This window comes from Sciurus vulgaris (genome assembly GCF_902686455.1).
Source record: "Sciurus vulgaris genome assembly, chromosome: 16".
Taxonomy (NCBI): domain Eukaryota; kingdom Metazoa; phylum Chordata; class Mammalia; order Rodentia; family Sciuridae; genus Sciurus; species Sciurus vulgaris.
This window is the reverse complement of record NC_136477.1, coordinates 17309448-17324952: the sequence shown is the minus strand read 5'-3', so window position 1 is coordinate 17324952 and position 15505 is coordinate 17309448. Positions and strand designations below refer to the sequence as shown.

General features: G+C 57.5%; 1 protein-coding gene across 1 annotated transcript in view; it reads left to right on the top strand.

Moving 5' to 3' along the window:
• The window catches only part of UNC13A (unc-13 homolog A), a 60761-nt gene that overhangs the window by 36622 nt on the left and 8634 nt on the right, over positions 1-15505 (top strand). The window contains 20 exon segments of the mRNA XM_079114755.1: positions 345-366; positions 369-478; positions 2129-2254; positions 2256-2263; positions 4130-4215; positions 4397-4494; positions 4500-4522; positions 5379-5475; positions 5768-5911; positions 6755-6838; positions 7410-7487; positions 7702-7790; positions 8139-8291; positions 9112-9136; positions 9140-9235; positions 11624-11662; positions 12753-12782; positions 14081-14137; positions 14510-14590; positions 15181-15328. Coding sequence (XP_078970881.1) covers positions 345-366; positions 369-478; positions 2129-2254; positions 2256-2263; positions 4130-4215; positions 4397-4494; positions 4500-4522; positions 5379-5475; positions 5768-5911; positions 6755-6838; positions 7410-7487; positions 7702-7790; positions 8139-8291; positions 9112-9136; positions 9140-9235; positions 11624-11662; positions 12753-12782; positions 14081-14137; positions 14510-14590; positions 15181-15328 — 1594 coding nt within the window.

Here is a 15505-nt window from a genome sequence, read left to right as displayed (position 1 = left end):
TGATCCTCCTGCCTCAGCCTCCCCAGCCACTGAGATTACAGGTGTGTGCCACGGCACCCGGCTGGCTATCTTTAATTTTGTGAGGAACCTCCATATGCTTCCACGGTGGCTTCCCAGTGGGGCTGGCGTTCCCAGAGTGCAGGGTCCCTTTTCTCCATGTCCTCGCCAGCTCCCTTTCCTCTTGGTGAGGTGGCCTTTTGTGAAGGGTGCACGATCTCTGGTGGCGGTCTTGACCTCCTGCCTCACACCACCACCTGCATCTCCTTGAATGCAGAACGAGCATGGCTGCTTCCAGGGTGCCTCCTGCCCAGCCGTGCCCACCCATGCCCATTCCCTCCCTCCAGGTTCAGGAACTCCAGAGCCCTCCCGAGCCAGCCAGGTGGTGAAGGACTGCGTGAAGGCCTGCCTCAACTCCACCTACGAGTACATCTTCAACAACTGTCACGAGCTGTACAGCCGGGAGTACCATACCGACCCGGTGAGCCGGCCGGACAGAAGGGGAGCAGGACACCACCCGACGCTGGCCCACACCCCGGCTCAGCCCTTCCTCAAGGGCTCAACTGTTCTGAGCCTCAGTGTCTTCTTTACGGGGTGCTCTGAGCCCTACCTCTGGGTCAGGGGAAAGATTTAATGAGATCGAAGCTTTAGATCACATCCAGTTAGGGGCTGGGCATTGGGCATACGTGGGCCGCTCAGGAACCGGCTTGCTGAGTGGAATTCAGCAGACAACGGTGTTCACATCGGGTTGAACTGGGTTTCTTGGGTGGAGTTTAGCTGCAGCCATTTCAACTGATTTGAGATCATTCAACAAATACTTGTCCATGCATAGAACGCCTCAGGACGGCCCGTAAGGCTTGAAGGAGCTGATGTTCTGGTAGGAGGAGAAGTTGTGGAAATTGACAGCCAGATACTGAGATGGGGGAACTGGGGGACTGCAGGAGCTGGGGTGTCTCCTAGCCTGGCTTCTGTTAGGATATGACACCAAAGCTGAGATCATCACTGGACCTGGCTGCGTCCCTCACACTGAATCGCTTTGGGTGAAATTGATCACTTGATTGAATTCCAGGTGAGGTGAACCAAATACAGCTAGGCCGAGTTCAGCTAGAATCAGTGGAATTTCTATTTGGTCAAATGGAGTTAAGATTGCTCTTGATGTGGGAGGCTGAGGCAGGAGGATCACGAGGTCTAAGCCAGCCTCAGAAACTTAGAGAGGCCCAAGCAACTCAGCAAGAACTTGTCTCTAAATAAAATACAAAAAAGGACTGGGATGTGGCTCAGTGGTTAAGCATCCCTGGGTTCCATCCCCAGTACCAAAAGAAAAAAGAAAAAAAGATCCCTCTTGACAAATTAGCCAACAACTGAGTTGGATTGGGTTGAGCCTGACTTTGAATTCATTCGTTTCCATTCGTTCATTTGTATTCCATTCCAAATTCACTCCATTTCCATCAGTCAAGTTGTTCCCGACAAGGTTGGGTTGGTGTTGAGCTGGGTGTTGGGTTAGGTGCGGCTGGTCTCAGTTAAGTTGGGCTGATGGCATCGTTTTGTGTGGCGTGGGCTCCTTTCCAGTGCTGACGCTTTGGTTGGCCTGAGTCCTCGAGCTGGGTTGACTTGGCTTGACTTGGGATGGGATGAAGCAGTTGCTGAGTGGGCTTGGCTTGAGTTCAAGTCTATTTATTTCCAGGACGTTGACGTTGACCCTCGGAGGCCTTCATGAGATTGAGTCCAGTTGACTTCATTTGAGTTTCGTTCGATCCAGTTAGGTCCAGTCCCCCTCCATTCAGTGCAGTTGGCCCAGGTTCAGTTCCACTGAAGCAACTCGAGACTGACCTCTGTTCAGCTGAGTGGCGTGGTTTCCGTTCATCCCATTCCATGGCTCCACAGGTGTTGGGCTCATTCAACGAAATTCATTTCCATTTGGTTTTCTGAGTTGAGTCTCCAAGTCTGAAGCGTCATGGGGCCGTGTGGACACGAGCTCTTTGGGTCCAGTTTTCACAAATCCAGGTCCTTCCCACGCAGGCTTCCCCGGCGGCCCTCACCTTCCACACCTCCCCCACTTCTGCCCCCTGTAATGCACCAGCCGGTCACCACCCCCGAGCCCTCCGACCAATGTCACCACTGTTCCTTCCAGGCCAAGAAGGGGGAGGTTCCCCCGGAGGAGCAGGGCCCCAGCATCAAGAACCTGGACTTCTGGTCCAAGCTGATCACCCTCATCGTGTCTATCATCGAGGAGGACAAGAATTCCTACACCCCCTGCCATCAACCAGTGAGTTGCCCGCCTGAGGAGTTCCCATCTTCAGGGGCTATTGTGTGTGTGTGCACAGGTGCAACTTTGTGTCTTGTGTATACAGGTGATTGTGTCCAATTACAAATAGAATATGTGTGGTGGGGCATGGGTGTGGCTTTGCCCTGTGAAATTCAGATACAGAAAATCGTGTGCAGGAACGTAGTATGTATTTTGTAAGTGCTCACTTGTGTGAATACCTGTGTACGTGTGTATGATTTTGCATAAGTGTGTAAATTCATAAAGAACAGTAGTGTTGCTCCAGTATTTACTGAGGTTAGATACTCTGCCGAATGTTTTGCATTTAAATTGCTTTATATCTGAAGTGTGTGTACGTATGGGATTTTGTGTAGTTGCAGTCAATGGGTTGAATTGTGTATATGTGTGCAGTTGTGGAATGCATTTAAACATACAATATTGTGTAATATAAATATTGTGTAATACTGTATGACTGTGCGAATGTGTGCACAGTTGCTGATGTGCATCTATGTATCTGTGAAGTGCTCATCTGTGTTAGATGAACCAGCTGCTGTGTTTTATTCCTCTCTGAGGTGAGTGTTAAAGGGGCCCCTAAATTTGAGATGCTAACATCTCTGGTTACTTAGATACAAATTAAGATAATGGATTAGCTGGATGGAGCACAGGGTGGATGAGGGGTGCATGGACAGAGAGATGACTGGATGGAGAGACAGACAGATGGGTGGATGGTGAATGAGTGGTAGGTGAAGGAATGGATGGGGCATAGATGGCTGGATACATGAATGAATCCTTGGATGGATGAAGGATGGAAAGATGGATGGATAGATGATGGGTGTGGATGGATGATGATGGATGGATGGATAAATGGATGGATATTGGGTGATGGATGATGGATGGATGGATGAATGAATAGATGGATGAATGATGATGGATGATAGATGAATGGCTGGATGACTGGATGACCGGATGCTGGATGGATGGATGGATGATGGATGGATGATGGATGATGGATGATGGATGACTGGCTGGCTGGATGGATGGCTGATGGATGATGGATGATGGATGGATGGATGGATGGATGATGGATGATGGATGGCTGATGGATGATGGATGGATGGATGGATGATGGATGGATGATGGATGATGGATGATGGATGAATGGATGGATGATGGATGGATGGATGAATGAATAGATGGATGAATGGATGATGGATGATAGATGAATGGATGGATGATGGATGAACGGATGATGGATGGATGATGGATGATGGATGGATGATGGATGATGGATGATGGATGATGGATGGATGGATGGATGGATGATGGATGATGGATGATGGATGGATGGATGGATGGATGATGGATGATGGATGGATGATGGATGATGGATGGATGGATGATGGATGATGGATGGATGGATGGATGGATGATGGATGGATGATGGATGATGGATGGATAATGGATGGATGATGGATGATGGATGATGGATGATGATGGATGGACTTCTGGATGGAGAAATGATGGAGGAAAAAGGTGGGCAGGTGAATAGACAACCAGGTGGGTGCTGGGTAGATGTGTGGATGGGTGGCGAGTGAATGAACAGATGGGGGACAGGTGGAGAAGTGGTGGACGGTTGGATGCGCAGATGGCTGGCTGGGTGCATAGGCAATATTTGGACCAGTGAGTGAATGATGGATGGAGGACCGGAGGGATGGGTTGATGGGCAGAGACCTTAATGCAGTGGCGCAGCTAACCCAAATGCAGGTGCCCCTGCCCTGCCTCACACTGCCACCTGAGCAGGGAAGGGGAGCAGCCCCTGCCCTCTGCCTTCTGTCTGCCAAGAGTTCGTGTTTCCGTGACCTTTGCCAGGTTCCCCCAAGAGCTGAATGTGGGAAAAATCAGTGCTGAAGTGATGTGGAATCTGTTTGCCCAAGACATGAAGTACGCCATGGAGGGTAGGTCCCCCTGCACCCCAACCTGCTGCTGCAGGAGCCCCTGCTCAGCATCCCCTCCAAGGCTGCACGTGCCTAGACCCTTCTGCCTGCGTCAGACACCAGTCGTCCCGAGTGGGCAGCCTTGTGCCCAGACCGGGCGGCAGGCCCTCCCAGCTGATGGGGGCAACCCTTCCACCATCAGAGCACGACAAGCATCGCCTGTGCAAGAGCGCCGACTACATGAACCTGCACTCAAGGTCAAGTGGCTCTACAAACGAGTATGTGGCAGAGCTTCCCGCCTTCAGGACCGTGTGCCCGAGTACCCCGCGTAAGTCCTCAGCCAGGCCTGGCCAGGGCTGGACTGTGCCGATGGCCGGGAGGCCAGAGCCGAGAGCTGACCTGCCAAGGGACCCTGAGCGGCAGGGATCCTTGGTTCCTGGCTACTGGACCGCGGACTCCGGGAACCAGAACGTCCGAGGTCACGGAGGCCAGGACGGTGCAGGGCTGTCTGGTGTGGCCTCTTCTCACTTAATCCTTCTGGCAGTTCTGCGGGGTGACATGAGAGCCTTACGATTCCCATTTCCAGGGAGAGGAAATGGAGGATTAAAAGATGCCGATGACTTGACCCAGTGGAGGTCAGAGATGGAGCCCGGATGTGAACTTGGCGTGTCTGACGCCTGCGCAGTGTTGGGGGCTGGGATGGTGGCACCGACTCCCGAGGGCCTACTGTGCGCGGTGCTGTTCCTGGCTCACAGCAGCCCCGTGGGGCGGTCGCTGTGTAGTCAGCCCTGGGTTCCCCGGGGGGAGCTGCTCCCGGGACCCCACAGACACCAAAGTCTGAGGGTCTCGAGTCCCTTCTACTAAATGGGTGTGGGTTTGCACACTGTTTCTGAACCCCAGTTGGTTGAATCCCCGGTTGGGTTATCCGCGGATGCAGAGTGCGGACCGTGTAGGGAACAGGATCTCAGAGCGCGAACGCACTCACCGCGGGCCGTCGATCTGAGCCAGGGTTCCCTAAAGTCTGGGCCTTCCTCTGACGGTGTCTGCTTGGCCCATTTCAGGGGCAGTGTCATCGAGCCCAGTGCGGGAGGGGAGCGGGAAGCCCCGAGGTCACAGCGGGAGGCCAGGCAGAGCAGAGGGGAGGGGAGCAGAGGGTCGGGTCCCATCACCGCTGTCCCTTGCAGGTGGTTTGAACCATTCGTCATTCAGTGGCTGGATGAGAATGAGGAGGTGTCCCGCGATTTCCTGCATGGCGCCCTGGAGCGGGACAAGAAGGACGGGGTAAGAAGGTCGGCAGTGACCAGACTCCCAGTGTGCCCATGGTGACCTGGTTCCGGGGTCGGCTGGGACCCCACCTGGGGTGTCCGTGGTCCTTGAGGTGAGACCAATCTGCCACAGGGTCCATCTTCGTCTGCCTCACATGAAGCCTGACCCTGCCACCCACCCATGGCCTCTGTGTCCACCCTCAGAGGTGGCTCTGCATCACTGGCACTCAGTGCCTGTCCCCACGGTGCCCCTGGAGGGAGAGGGGCGCTGGGGCCGGGGCCCTCTGAGCCGCGCCTGCGCCCTGCAGTTCCAGCAGACCTCGGAGCACGCCCTCTTCTCCTGCTCGGTGGTGGACGTCTTCTCCCAGCTCAACCAGAGCTTCGAGATCATCAAGAAGCTCGAGTGCCCGGACCCCCAGATCGTGGGGCACTACATGAGGCGCTTTGCCAAGGTGCAGATGGGCACTGGGTCGGGGGCTGGAGGTGGGCTGCGGGGCATGGGCATGGCGTTGGATCTGGGGTTAAGGTCAGAGCTTGGGTTTGGACTTGGGGCTGGGATTGGACTGAACCGGGGCTGGCGATGCTGTTCTGCCAGAGTTGGGGTTGGGAACTGAGGCTGGAGTTGGCATTGAGGTCGGAGCCAGGTTCTGGGCGAGTTTGGTATCCTTGGATTGGAGTTCAAGTTTGGACTGTTGTGAGGCTGGGTTAACCTTGGAGATTTCAGGTCAGAGTTGGGATTCAATTTGGGATCAGGTCGTGCTTGTGATTGAGTCTAGATTAACATGGTGGTTGTTGAAAAAGAGAGAGAGAGAGAGAGAGAGAGAAAGAGAAAGAAGAAAGAAGAAAGAAGAGAGAGCCAGGCATGGTAGCACACACCTGTAATTCCAGTGGCTCAGGAGGCTGAGGCAGGAGGCTCGGGAGTTCAGAGGCAGCCTCAGTAACAGTGAGGCGCTAAGCAACTCAGAGAGACTCTGTCTCTAAATAAAATACAAAATAGGGCTGGGGGTGTGGCTCAGTGGTTGAGTGCCCCCAAGTTCAATCCCTGGTACCAAAATAATTTAAAAATTAGAAAAGGAACTGGGTCTGTAGAAAATGATGGTCTTCATCTGGGGGTGTTTTCCCTGTATTTTGGTGGTCATCCTGGGTGGAGAGTCCAGCCAGCCCAGCGGACCATCTTAGGTGTCCTGGGGTGGAACTTCACCCTCGATCTCACTCGTGGTCTTGCTGGGCTGGTGACCGGCCCGCTGCTCTCTCACCCGCCCCCGCTGCTCTCTCACCCGCCCCTCTGTCCCCAGACCATCAGCAACGTGCTTCTCCAGTACGCAGACATCATCTCCAAGGACTTCGCCTCCTACTGCTCCAAGGAGAAGGAGAAAGTGGTGACCTGCGGGCGCCCCGTCCTGTCCCCGCCCCCCCACCCAGCGTCCCCAGGGCCCCACCCTCCCCATGCCCTGACACCGGCTGCCGCGGCCTCACTGTCCCGGCAGGATGGGAGGTGGTGTGCGTTGCGTGTGCCGACGGCCGTGCCCAGTTGTGTGTGTCAGCACGTGGCGCCTGGGTGCCATGTCTGTGCCTCTCTGCTGGTGGGCGGGTGTGTCTGAGGGAGGGAGGGTCCCTCCGCCTGCGCAGGTGTGGGCTTGGGTGTCTGTTTTCCCTGGCTGTGGTGGTGGGTGTGGCTGTGCGGCTGGCACTGCGAGTGTGTGTCTGGGTCTGGGGGTCCGACGGGGTGGCCGGCGCCTCCCCTGAGTCCTTGTCCGGTGTGGAGAGTGGAACCTCGGGTGTGACTGCAGAGCCTGGGCCCCGTAGGAGACTGGGCGGCGATCAGGCCCCATCCCTCTTCCGGACCCACCCTGCCCAGCCCACCCGAGCCCCAGAAGGCCTGCCGCCCCGTCCTCCTGAGGACCGCAGGGCCGCGGGATCCCGGGCCGACCCGCTCCCTGCCGCCCGCAGCCCTGCATCCTCATGAACAACACCCAGCAGCTGCGCGTCCAGCTGGAGAAGATGTTCGAGGCCATGGGAGGAAAGGAGGTGCGGCTGGTCCCCGCCCCGCCGTCCCTGCCGCCCTGAGCTCTTCCGGTCCTGGGGAGGGGCTCGCTCAGCTGCTCCAGGCCCCAGCTGGCAGCGTCACCAGCTGTGACCCCATCTCCTCTCTGCCCCTTGGGCTCCCTCTCCCTGGGCCAGGGGAGGTGTCCAGGACGGTGGCTGCTCAGCCAGCCTGGCCTGACGTCCCTTCCCCTTCCAGCTGGACGCCGAGGCCAGCGACATCCTGAAGGAACTGCAAGTGAGACTCAACAACGTCCTGGATGAGCTCAGCCGGGTGTTCGCCACCAGGTGGGCGTCGCCAGGGGCGGGGCATCGGGAGGAGCCGCCCCAGGCCTCTGAGCCCCGGCTGTCCCGAGATTCGGCAGCCGCAGAAGGAGAGCCCAGGCTGAGTTCAAATCCTGGCCCCCCGCCCATGGGCTGCGTGTCCTGGGGGTCACTCAGCCTTTCTGAGCCTCAGTCTGTTCATCGGTAAAGGAGGGTGACCATAGTGACAGTGCCTGAGCAGGACTTTGGGAATGAGATGTCCTGCAGTTCCGCCGCACTGGCCCCTGACCTTGCCAGCGTGGGTCTTGCTCCCGGGTGTGGCGGTCCCCACTCCGTGCCCAGGTGGTCTGAGCCTGCCCTGCTCTGCCCCAGCTTCCAGCCACACATTGAGGAATGCGTCAAACAGATGGGGGACATCCTCAGCCAGGTGAAGGGCACGGGCAACGTGCCGGCCAGCGCCTGCAGCAGTGTGGCCCAGGACGCCGACAACGTGCTCCAGCCCATCATGGACCTGCTGGACAGCAAGTGAGCCGGACCAGGCCGCCTGGGACTGACGGGGGGCAGCGCAGCGCCAGAGAGCCAGGGCCCAGGCGTGTCTGCCCAGTGGGGGTTGAGAGTTTGGAAGGGTGCACCGTGGGGGGAGGGAAGGCGGATGGGTAGATGATTAGAAGGACTGGGGAGTGAGTCCTGTATGAACAGATGGACGGATGGATGGACGGACGGCATGAGGGCTGTGCAGGTCAGCGGGTGAATGAATTAGAGGTTAGATGGAGGATATGTGCTTAAAAAGGATGGTGGATAGATGGATGGACCGACAGATGGTAGAAGGAAGGAAGGAAAAGAAACCACGGCCGGGGCGGGGGCACTGAGTGGATGAGGAGGGGGCCAGGGAAGGAAAGGAGACTTGGGAAGGCTGGGCGGAGGGTCCTCTGAGTCAGTGGCGGGTCATGTGGACTGCCCCCCTGTCTCCTTGGCCCCCAAACATCTAACCACAAACCCTTTGCTGCTTTTCCTCTCAAGTCTACCCTCCTGGGCCATGTCCCCTCCTGCTGGGCAGAGCCCTCATGCCTCACAGCCCCTGGTCTCCAGCCCTCCTGTTCCAGCTCAGACGTGAATGTCTGGGTGTCTCTCTAGAGCACTCCATGGCTCCCCATTGCCCCAGCTTCACTATAGGCGTGAGCCTTCTCCCAGGCCTCCAAGCCTCTTCCGGTTTGGCCCCTGCTGACCTGTCCGAGCACTGCTGGTTCTCCACATGCCCCACCCAGGGCCTGTCCATTGGCCCTCTGGGCACCTGACGGGGTGCATATTCATGGAACGCCCTCTCAGACCTGCCCTCTGCCCCCAGCCTGACCCTCTTTGCCAAAAATCTGTGAGAGACGGTGCTGAAGCGCGTGCTGAAGGAGTTGTGGAAGCTGGTTATGAACACCATGGAGAAGACCATCGTCCTGCCGCCCCTCACTGACCAGACGGTGAGCCACAGGGGACCCCAGGGCCACCTGGCCACCTCCTTGTGGGAGCCTAGAGAGCTCGGTGCCTCAAGGCTGGGGGACCAGGACAAAGGCATTGAGGCTCAGGGAGGTCATCCAGGCTCAAGGGCCATCCCAGGGTGATAGAAGCCACCAGAGGCCAGAGAGGTCACACACGGGTCCAAGAGGTCATTCAGGAATCAACTGGGGTTGTTCCACAGTCATAGAGGTCAAATAATCAAGAGCCTCCACACATGGGTCAAGGGATCAAAGGTCAGAGGTCACCCAGAAGAGAAAGGTCAGCTTGGGGCTGATGGACATCCTTAGGTCATAGAGGTTGTAGTTCAGCAGGTCTATAAAAGGCTTTTGGGGTCAATCAAGAGACAGACTCAGACCAGAGGTCACAGCGACCAGAGGTCACAGAAAGCATCCAAGGTCAGAGGTGGACCAAGCAGAGGCCAGGGTTATCCAGAGACCAGGCTGTGCATCGGATCTTGCAGAGACCTTAGTGCCCAGAGATCAGGCTGCCCAGTAGGGTGGAGTCGAGGTGAGAAGCCCGCTAGGTGCGTGTCCTCCCGGAGGCTCGGAGGCTGGCCGAAGAAACTTGCAGGCAGCGGTGACACGCGGGGTGAGGCAGAGCCCAGGGCGCAGAGCCGCAGGACCTTTCCCGGTGGATGGGGGTGCCGGGAGGTGGGGGCCACAGAGAAGCAAGCCACGGGGGAGGCCCCAGGCTCTCTAGCCTCCCCTCTCCGCTGGACAGGGCGGGGCAGGGGCCTGCTCCTCGGTGCCGTGTCCCGCCCCCTCCCCGGCCTTCCCTGGAGACTCACGGTGCCTTATTCCCCCCTCCCTACTGCCCGGTCCCCAACACGGCTGACAGATGATCGTAAGTAGAGGTCCGTCTGTCCGTCTGTCTGTCCGTCCGCTCTGTGTCTGGACTCGGCCCACCGCGTGGCTGCACCCCACCCCACCCAGTGCCCCCTCCCCACCCACCAGCCCTCACCCACCGTCTTACCTCCCGCCTAGATGTGCGTGTGTCTGTCTGGGGAGGGGCATGGGGAGGGGCGGGGCCGGGAGGGTGGGAGGCCACGCCCACCTCCCCGCCCCAGTGTAAGTCCAGCAGAGGCCCGTGCCTCTCCCAAACCCTGGACCCAGCCCCTTCCTGTCCGTCCTTGCCCTTCAGTTGGACTCCGCCCCTATTTCCTGGCCAGGGTTCCTGGATCTCTCTCCAAAGCTGGAAAGAGGTTCAGTGTCAAGGGGGCCCCTCTGACCTCCCCTTTGGGCTCTGAACTGTTAGCCGCACCCCAGAAGGCAGGCTTTCGCCCCCTGGATCTCCACTCAGCTTCTGCGGGCGGGCTCCTACCTCAGCCGAGGGCCCAGCGCAGGCTCCGTTCCTCTGCCCTGGCGCCCTGACTGCCCCACTCCTGCTGTGCACGCAGAGCACAGGAAGCCCAGGCCAGGCGGAGGCCCAGGTGGGAGGTGGCGCGGTGGCTTAAGTGTCTGGTAGACTTGGGGTCAAATCCTAGAATAGTCATTCTCTCTCTTCGTGACCTGGGGAAATCATTTCACCTCCTCACCTCCACTTCCTTGTCTGGAAAATGGGGTGATTGCAGCGGCTCCCGGGGTCCCGTCACTGGAGTGCTCATCGGGGCCTGGCCTAGAGGTAGCCGGCTTGCGGTGGTTAGTTTGGATGCAAAGGAGGGTTTAACAGCCAGTTAAACGAGCTCACATTCCACCCCCGCCCCCGTGCGCAAGCAGACATTCACAAGCGCTCTCATCTGGCTTCTCCGTGGGTGTGGTGGGGCTTTTGACTGGCGGCAATGTGCCAATGGTAAATAATGTCCTCGTCAGCAAGATAGAGGAATTTGTGTTTATTGATGACTCCACATAATCCAGGCCAGGTCACAGCGGCTGTTTCTGATCACCTTCATGAGGACCCTTAAGTGAAGTGGGTGTTATTATTCCCATTTTATGGATGAGGAAAGCTGAGTCTCAGAGCTGCATCCCTAGCTCAGGGCCTTAGAGTGAACACATACCAGAGTCAGGATTCAAAGTCAGGTCTGTCTGAAGATGGAGCCTGATTGCTTTCCTGTTAATCCAAGAACCCAGAACCATTTACAGTAAATGTAAATGGATCATATTTTGGCACTGACTTCTCTCCAGCTCTTTCTCTTGCTCTCACTCTTTCTCCCCCTCCTTCTTCCCTCTCTCCCATGTCTCTGACTTATACCTTTAAGAGTCAGCCATTAAGGCCAGCACACACAGTCCCTGTGCAATCCGTCACTGGCCGCCTGTGCAGTGGGCACCCCCATCCCCACAATACACATGTGAACATCCCGGGTCCCACGCTGCACGACGGGCCGGGTTGATCACCCTGTGACATTGTCTCTGCAGGGCACCCTCTTGAGAAAACATGGCAAGGGATTAGAAAAGGTAATGAGGGGCTCATCTTGCTGAGGTCCCCAGCTGTGGTGTTTGGGCATGAGTGTGCATGGTGTATCTGTGTGTGTGGGCGGGAAGCTCAGCTGGGCATCGTGGGTAGAAGGCCGGTGTCCTGACAAAGTCCCACAAAGTCAGAAGTCAGAGAGGCAATGCCAAGACAAGGAGCATGTTCATGTATGAGCCAACTCCTGCCAGGCGCAGCTCCCGCCCTCCCACAGCAACACCCCAGGGGCTCCTCCTAGTCCTTGGTTCAGCTGACACTCCGTGGTCTTCCTAGGGGACAGATGCTGGATCACTGCCCTGGACTGGGACCTATGTTGATTTTTTTGTAAATTATCTTGTTCTACTGGGTGTTTGTTGTAGGGAGATGGGAGCTGTGGCAGCACATAAGCAGTTGCCTGGCTGTGCACTGGCACAGAAGACATGGTCCCTGTGCAGACACAAGTGAGGTCTCGGCTTTGTGAACATGGGTCGTAGGACTTTCCTGTCCACTCAGCCAGCCCTTTGGGGGGCACAGTCGATGTGCCAGGCACTGTATACACGTATGTGCACCCACATGGGTGCGAGTGTGTCCGTCTGTGTGTGTGATGGTGTGTTTCAGTGTGTGAGTTCTGCACATGTGTGTTTCTGTGTTGACTGTGTGTGTGCCCAAGCTTTGTGCACGTACGGGACTGTCTGGGTGTGTGTCTCTGTCGAATGGACCTACGGCACCCAACAGTATGTCGCGCGTAGCCAGGTGCGGGGGAGGCTGAGGGGGTGGGGGCGGGGAGACCCGGAGCCCTCTCCCCCTCCCGCTCCCCCAGGCTGGCAGGGGGGTGGGATCAGGCACCTGTCCCCAAGGGATGAGCTGATTCCAGCTTTCTGAACATCCCCAAAATGTACCGCCAGTCAAAGGGGCCAGCTCCAAGCCCCCACTCGGGAACAAGGGAAAGTGCCTCACGGGAGGGGACCCAGCATTAGATTCAGGACCTGGGAGGGAGCTCAAGGGCTGGCATGGGACTGTGCAGCAGGGGCCAGGGAAGTCCCGTGAGGAGCCGCCGCGCACCAGCAAACTCTGACCTCCGCCTGGTTCTCTCCACAGGGCAGGGTGAAACTGCCAAGCCACTCAGACGTAAGACCGGCCTCACTGTCTGTCTGGCTCCCCCCCCCTGCCCCCAGCCCCTCCACCTCTGTGGTCCGTACCGCCCGGGGCCGTCCTGTGACCCTTCTGTTGGTTTCTTCTTCCTGTGTCTGTCTGCCTTGCTCTTGGGGGGTGGCGGGGACAGGGGGCAGGGCCGAGGGTGCCAGGAGGGTGCCCCAGGGGAGCCGGCTCAGACTGCTGGCTCATGGGTGATCGCGTGGCGTCAACCTCGTCACAACAAATGCAGGAACAGAGAGCTGGGGATACGGCCCAGGGGAGGAGCGCAGGCCCAGCGTGCCCAAGGCCCCGGGTTCTGTCCCCGGCACCGCAAAGAGAGAAGAAAACAAATCCCCCTGTCAATGTGTGCTCTTCCGCCTAGCCCACCAGGGACCCCTGACAGCCCAGGACCCTGTAATGCAAGACTTGCTGCCTCACTGACCCTCAGCCCTGCCCCATCCTCAAGCTAACACAGTACCCCCATTAGCCAGCAAAGGAAACAAGGCCCCCAGAGGGTCAAGGACAAGCTGAGGTGCCCTGACACAGTAATGGAGGAGGCTCCTGACTTTGAGATGAAGCAATGATTACAGTGAACACGGAGCAAAGACACAAAGCCACAGAATGGGTGTGATTTCTCTCATTTAGATGGGAAAACTGAGGCTCAGAGAGGTTAAGTAACTTGCCCAGGGCCACACAGCAGAGCTGGGATTTGAACCCAGGACCACCCAACTTGACAGAGCTATAGCCATATTGCCATCTTGCAGGTGTCTGTTTTGGGGGAGCATGAGGGATGGGGAAGTACCCTTCATTTAAAAGGTCAGACTAATAGCTACCCCGAGGGTGAATTCCCCCACAGGGGATGGCTGGAGGGTGGTTCATCAGGGCCATTTCCTGAAACCCAGCCCAGCCCATGGCTTTCCCAAGGCCCCCTAACTCAAGAGCTCATACCTACCAACTTCCCATCTGGGGTTCCCCCTACCCACTGTCCCCCATGACCCAGTCCTTGCCTGTTTCTCTTCTGTGTCCCACAATCCTGGGGTCATGGTTGAAGTGTAATGGTGGGTTGTGTTCCCATAGGACTGGGACTTCCAGGGTCAAGGTCATGACCGTCTCCTTAGCACTTTCAGGGGTGGGAGGCTCCAGACCTATCTCTGGGATATAGCCATTGCCCTGCCCAGAAACTTTGGGCAAGAACCAAGGTGGTGTCCAGGGCTGGGGTGTCATCTGGGTGGTTGGGGAGTCAGTTGGGGGACCCCCATCCTCACCCCAGCTGTGTCTGTTGTTACCTGCAGGGAACCCAGATGATCTTCAATGCAGCCAAGGAACTGGGCCAGCTGTCCAAACTCAAGGTGAGGTGAGAGGTGGGAGTGTAAGGGACAGGAGATCAGGGGATGAGGGCTTTCCTGGGGCAGAGGTCCCTGGATGGTGACAGGCTTTGCAGGCTCAAGGGACAGAAAACTTAGTGACTTAAACACATTTATATGCTTCAGTGTGTTGGAAAGATGTGCATGTGCAGCTTCAGGTACAGCTTGATCAAGAATGCAAATAATTTTGCCTACAAATATGCATGGAATGCTTACCGGGTGCTAGTCACTTGCTGGGCACTGGGGTTGTGGAATAACTCAGTCCAACTCCTCAAAGTTTAGCAAGGGTGAGACCCTTAGGTTGATCCTGCAGTGGGGTCTTCCCTGCCCACCCAGCCCCTTTCCCCATCCGTCTAGGACCACATGGTACGAGAAGAAGCCAAGAGCTTGACTCCAAAGCAGTGCGCAGTTGTGGAACTAGCCCTGGACACCATCAAGGTGAGAGACCCGTCCCTGGCGGGGTGGGCAGAGCACATGGCTGGCGTGGACATGACCTAGGCTCACTTTGGACCCTGATGAATTCAGTTTCTACACACTCCGGGTTCCCTCTCCTGCGCCAAAGCTAGCCGGACTGAGGCCAGGGCTTTGAGGAGCGCCAGGTGAGGGGGAAGCTGACACAGGCGTGCTCGGCCTGATGAGGGCAGGACCGGGAGGCAGGCAGGATGTGGCCAGCGCCTCAGGAGGGAGTGGCAAGGGCTTTGAGGGAACTGGGGAGATGGGTTTAAGGTGTGCGAGGAGTTCAGGCACAGCAAATGGGCCGGGGGCTGGGAGGGCCCTTCCACCAGTGGGCACGGGAGGCCCAAAGTCCCCACGGTGGGCAAGATCTAGGGAAGGCTGGTGGGGTCTGGGAGTGGGTGCTGTTCTGAGAGTGTTGGAAGGTTTAGGGTGCAGGTGGGGCAGCAGTGGGATCCGACGTGGGTGGGGTCATCCAAATGCCTGATGTGGGGGTGGGGGTGAGGGGACAGTGGGAGCACCCAGTCCTATGGCTGGGCAGTGCCCCCCCACCTCCCCCATTTGGTCCCCCACAGCAATACTTCCACGCGGGTGGAGTGGGTCTTAAAAAGACCTTCTTGGAGAAGAGTCCCGACCTGCAGTCTCTGCGCTATGCCCTGTCCCTCTACACGCAAGCCACCGACCTGCTCATCAAGACGTTCGTGCAAACGCAGGCTGCTCAAGGTATGGGCAGGACGGGCGCCACCTACCCCTCCACCCGCAGAGGCGGCCCCGCCCCCGCCCTGCGCTGCGGCCATTGGCTCCGCCCCTTATGACGTAACGGGATTGGGTAGAATTGACAGTGAAGCTCCACGTGGTCACTAAGTCAATGAGTGATCTATACATGGGGGCGGGGCCCTG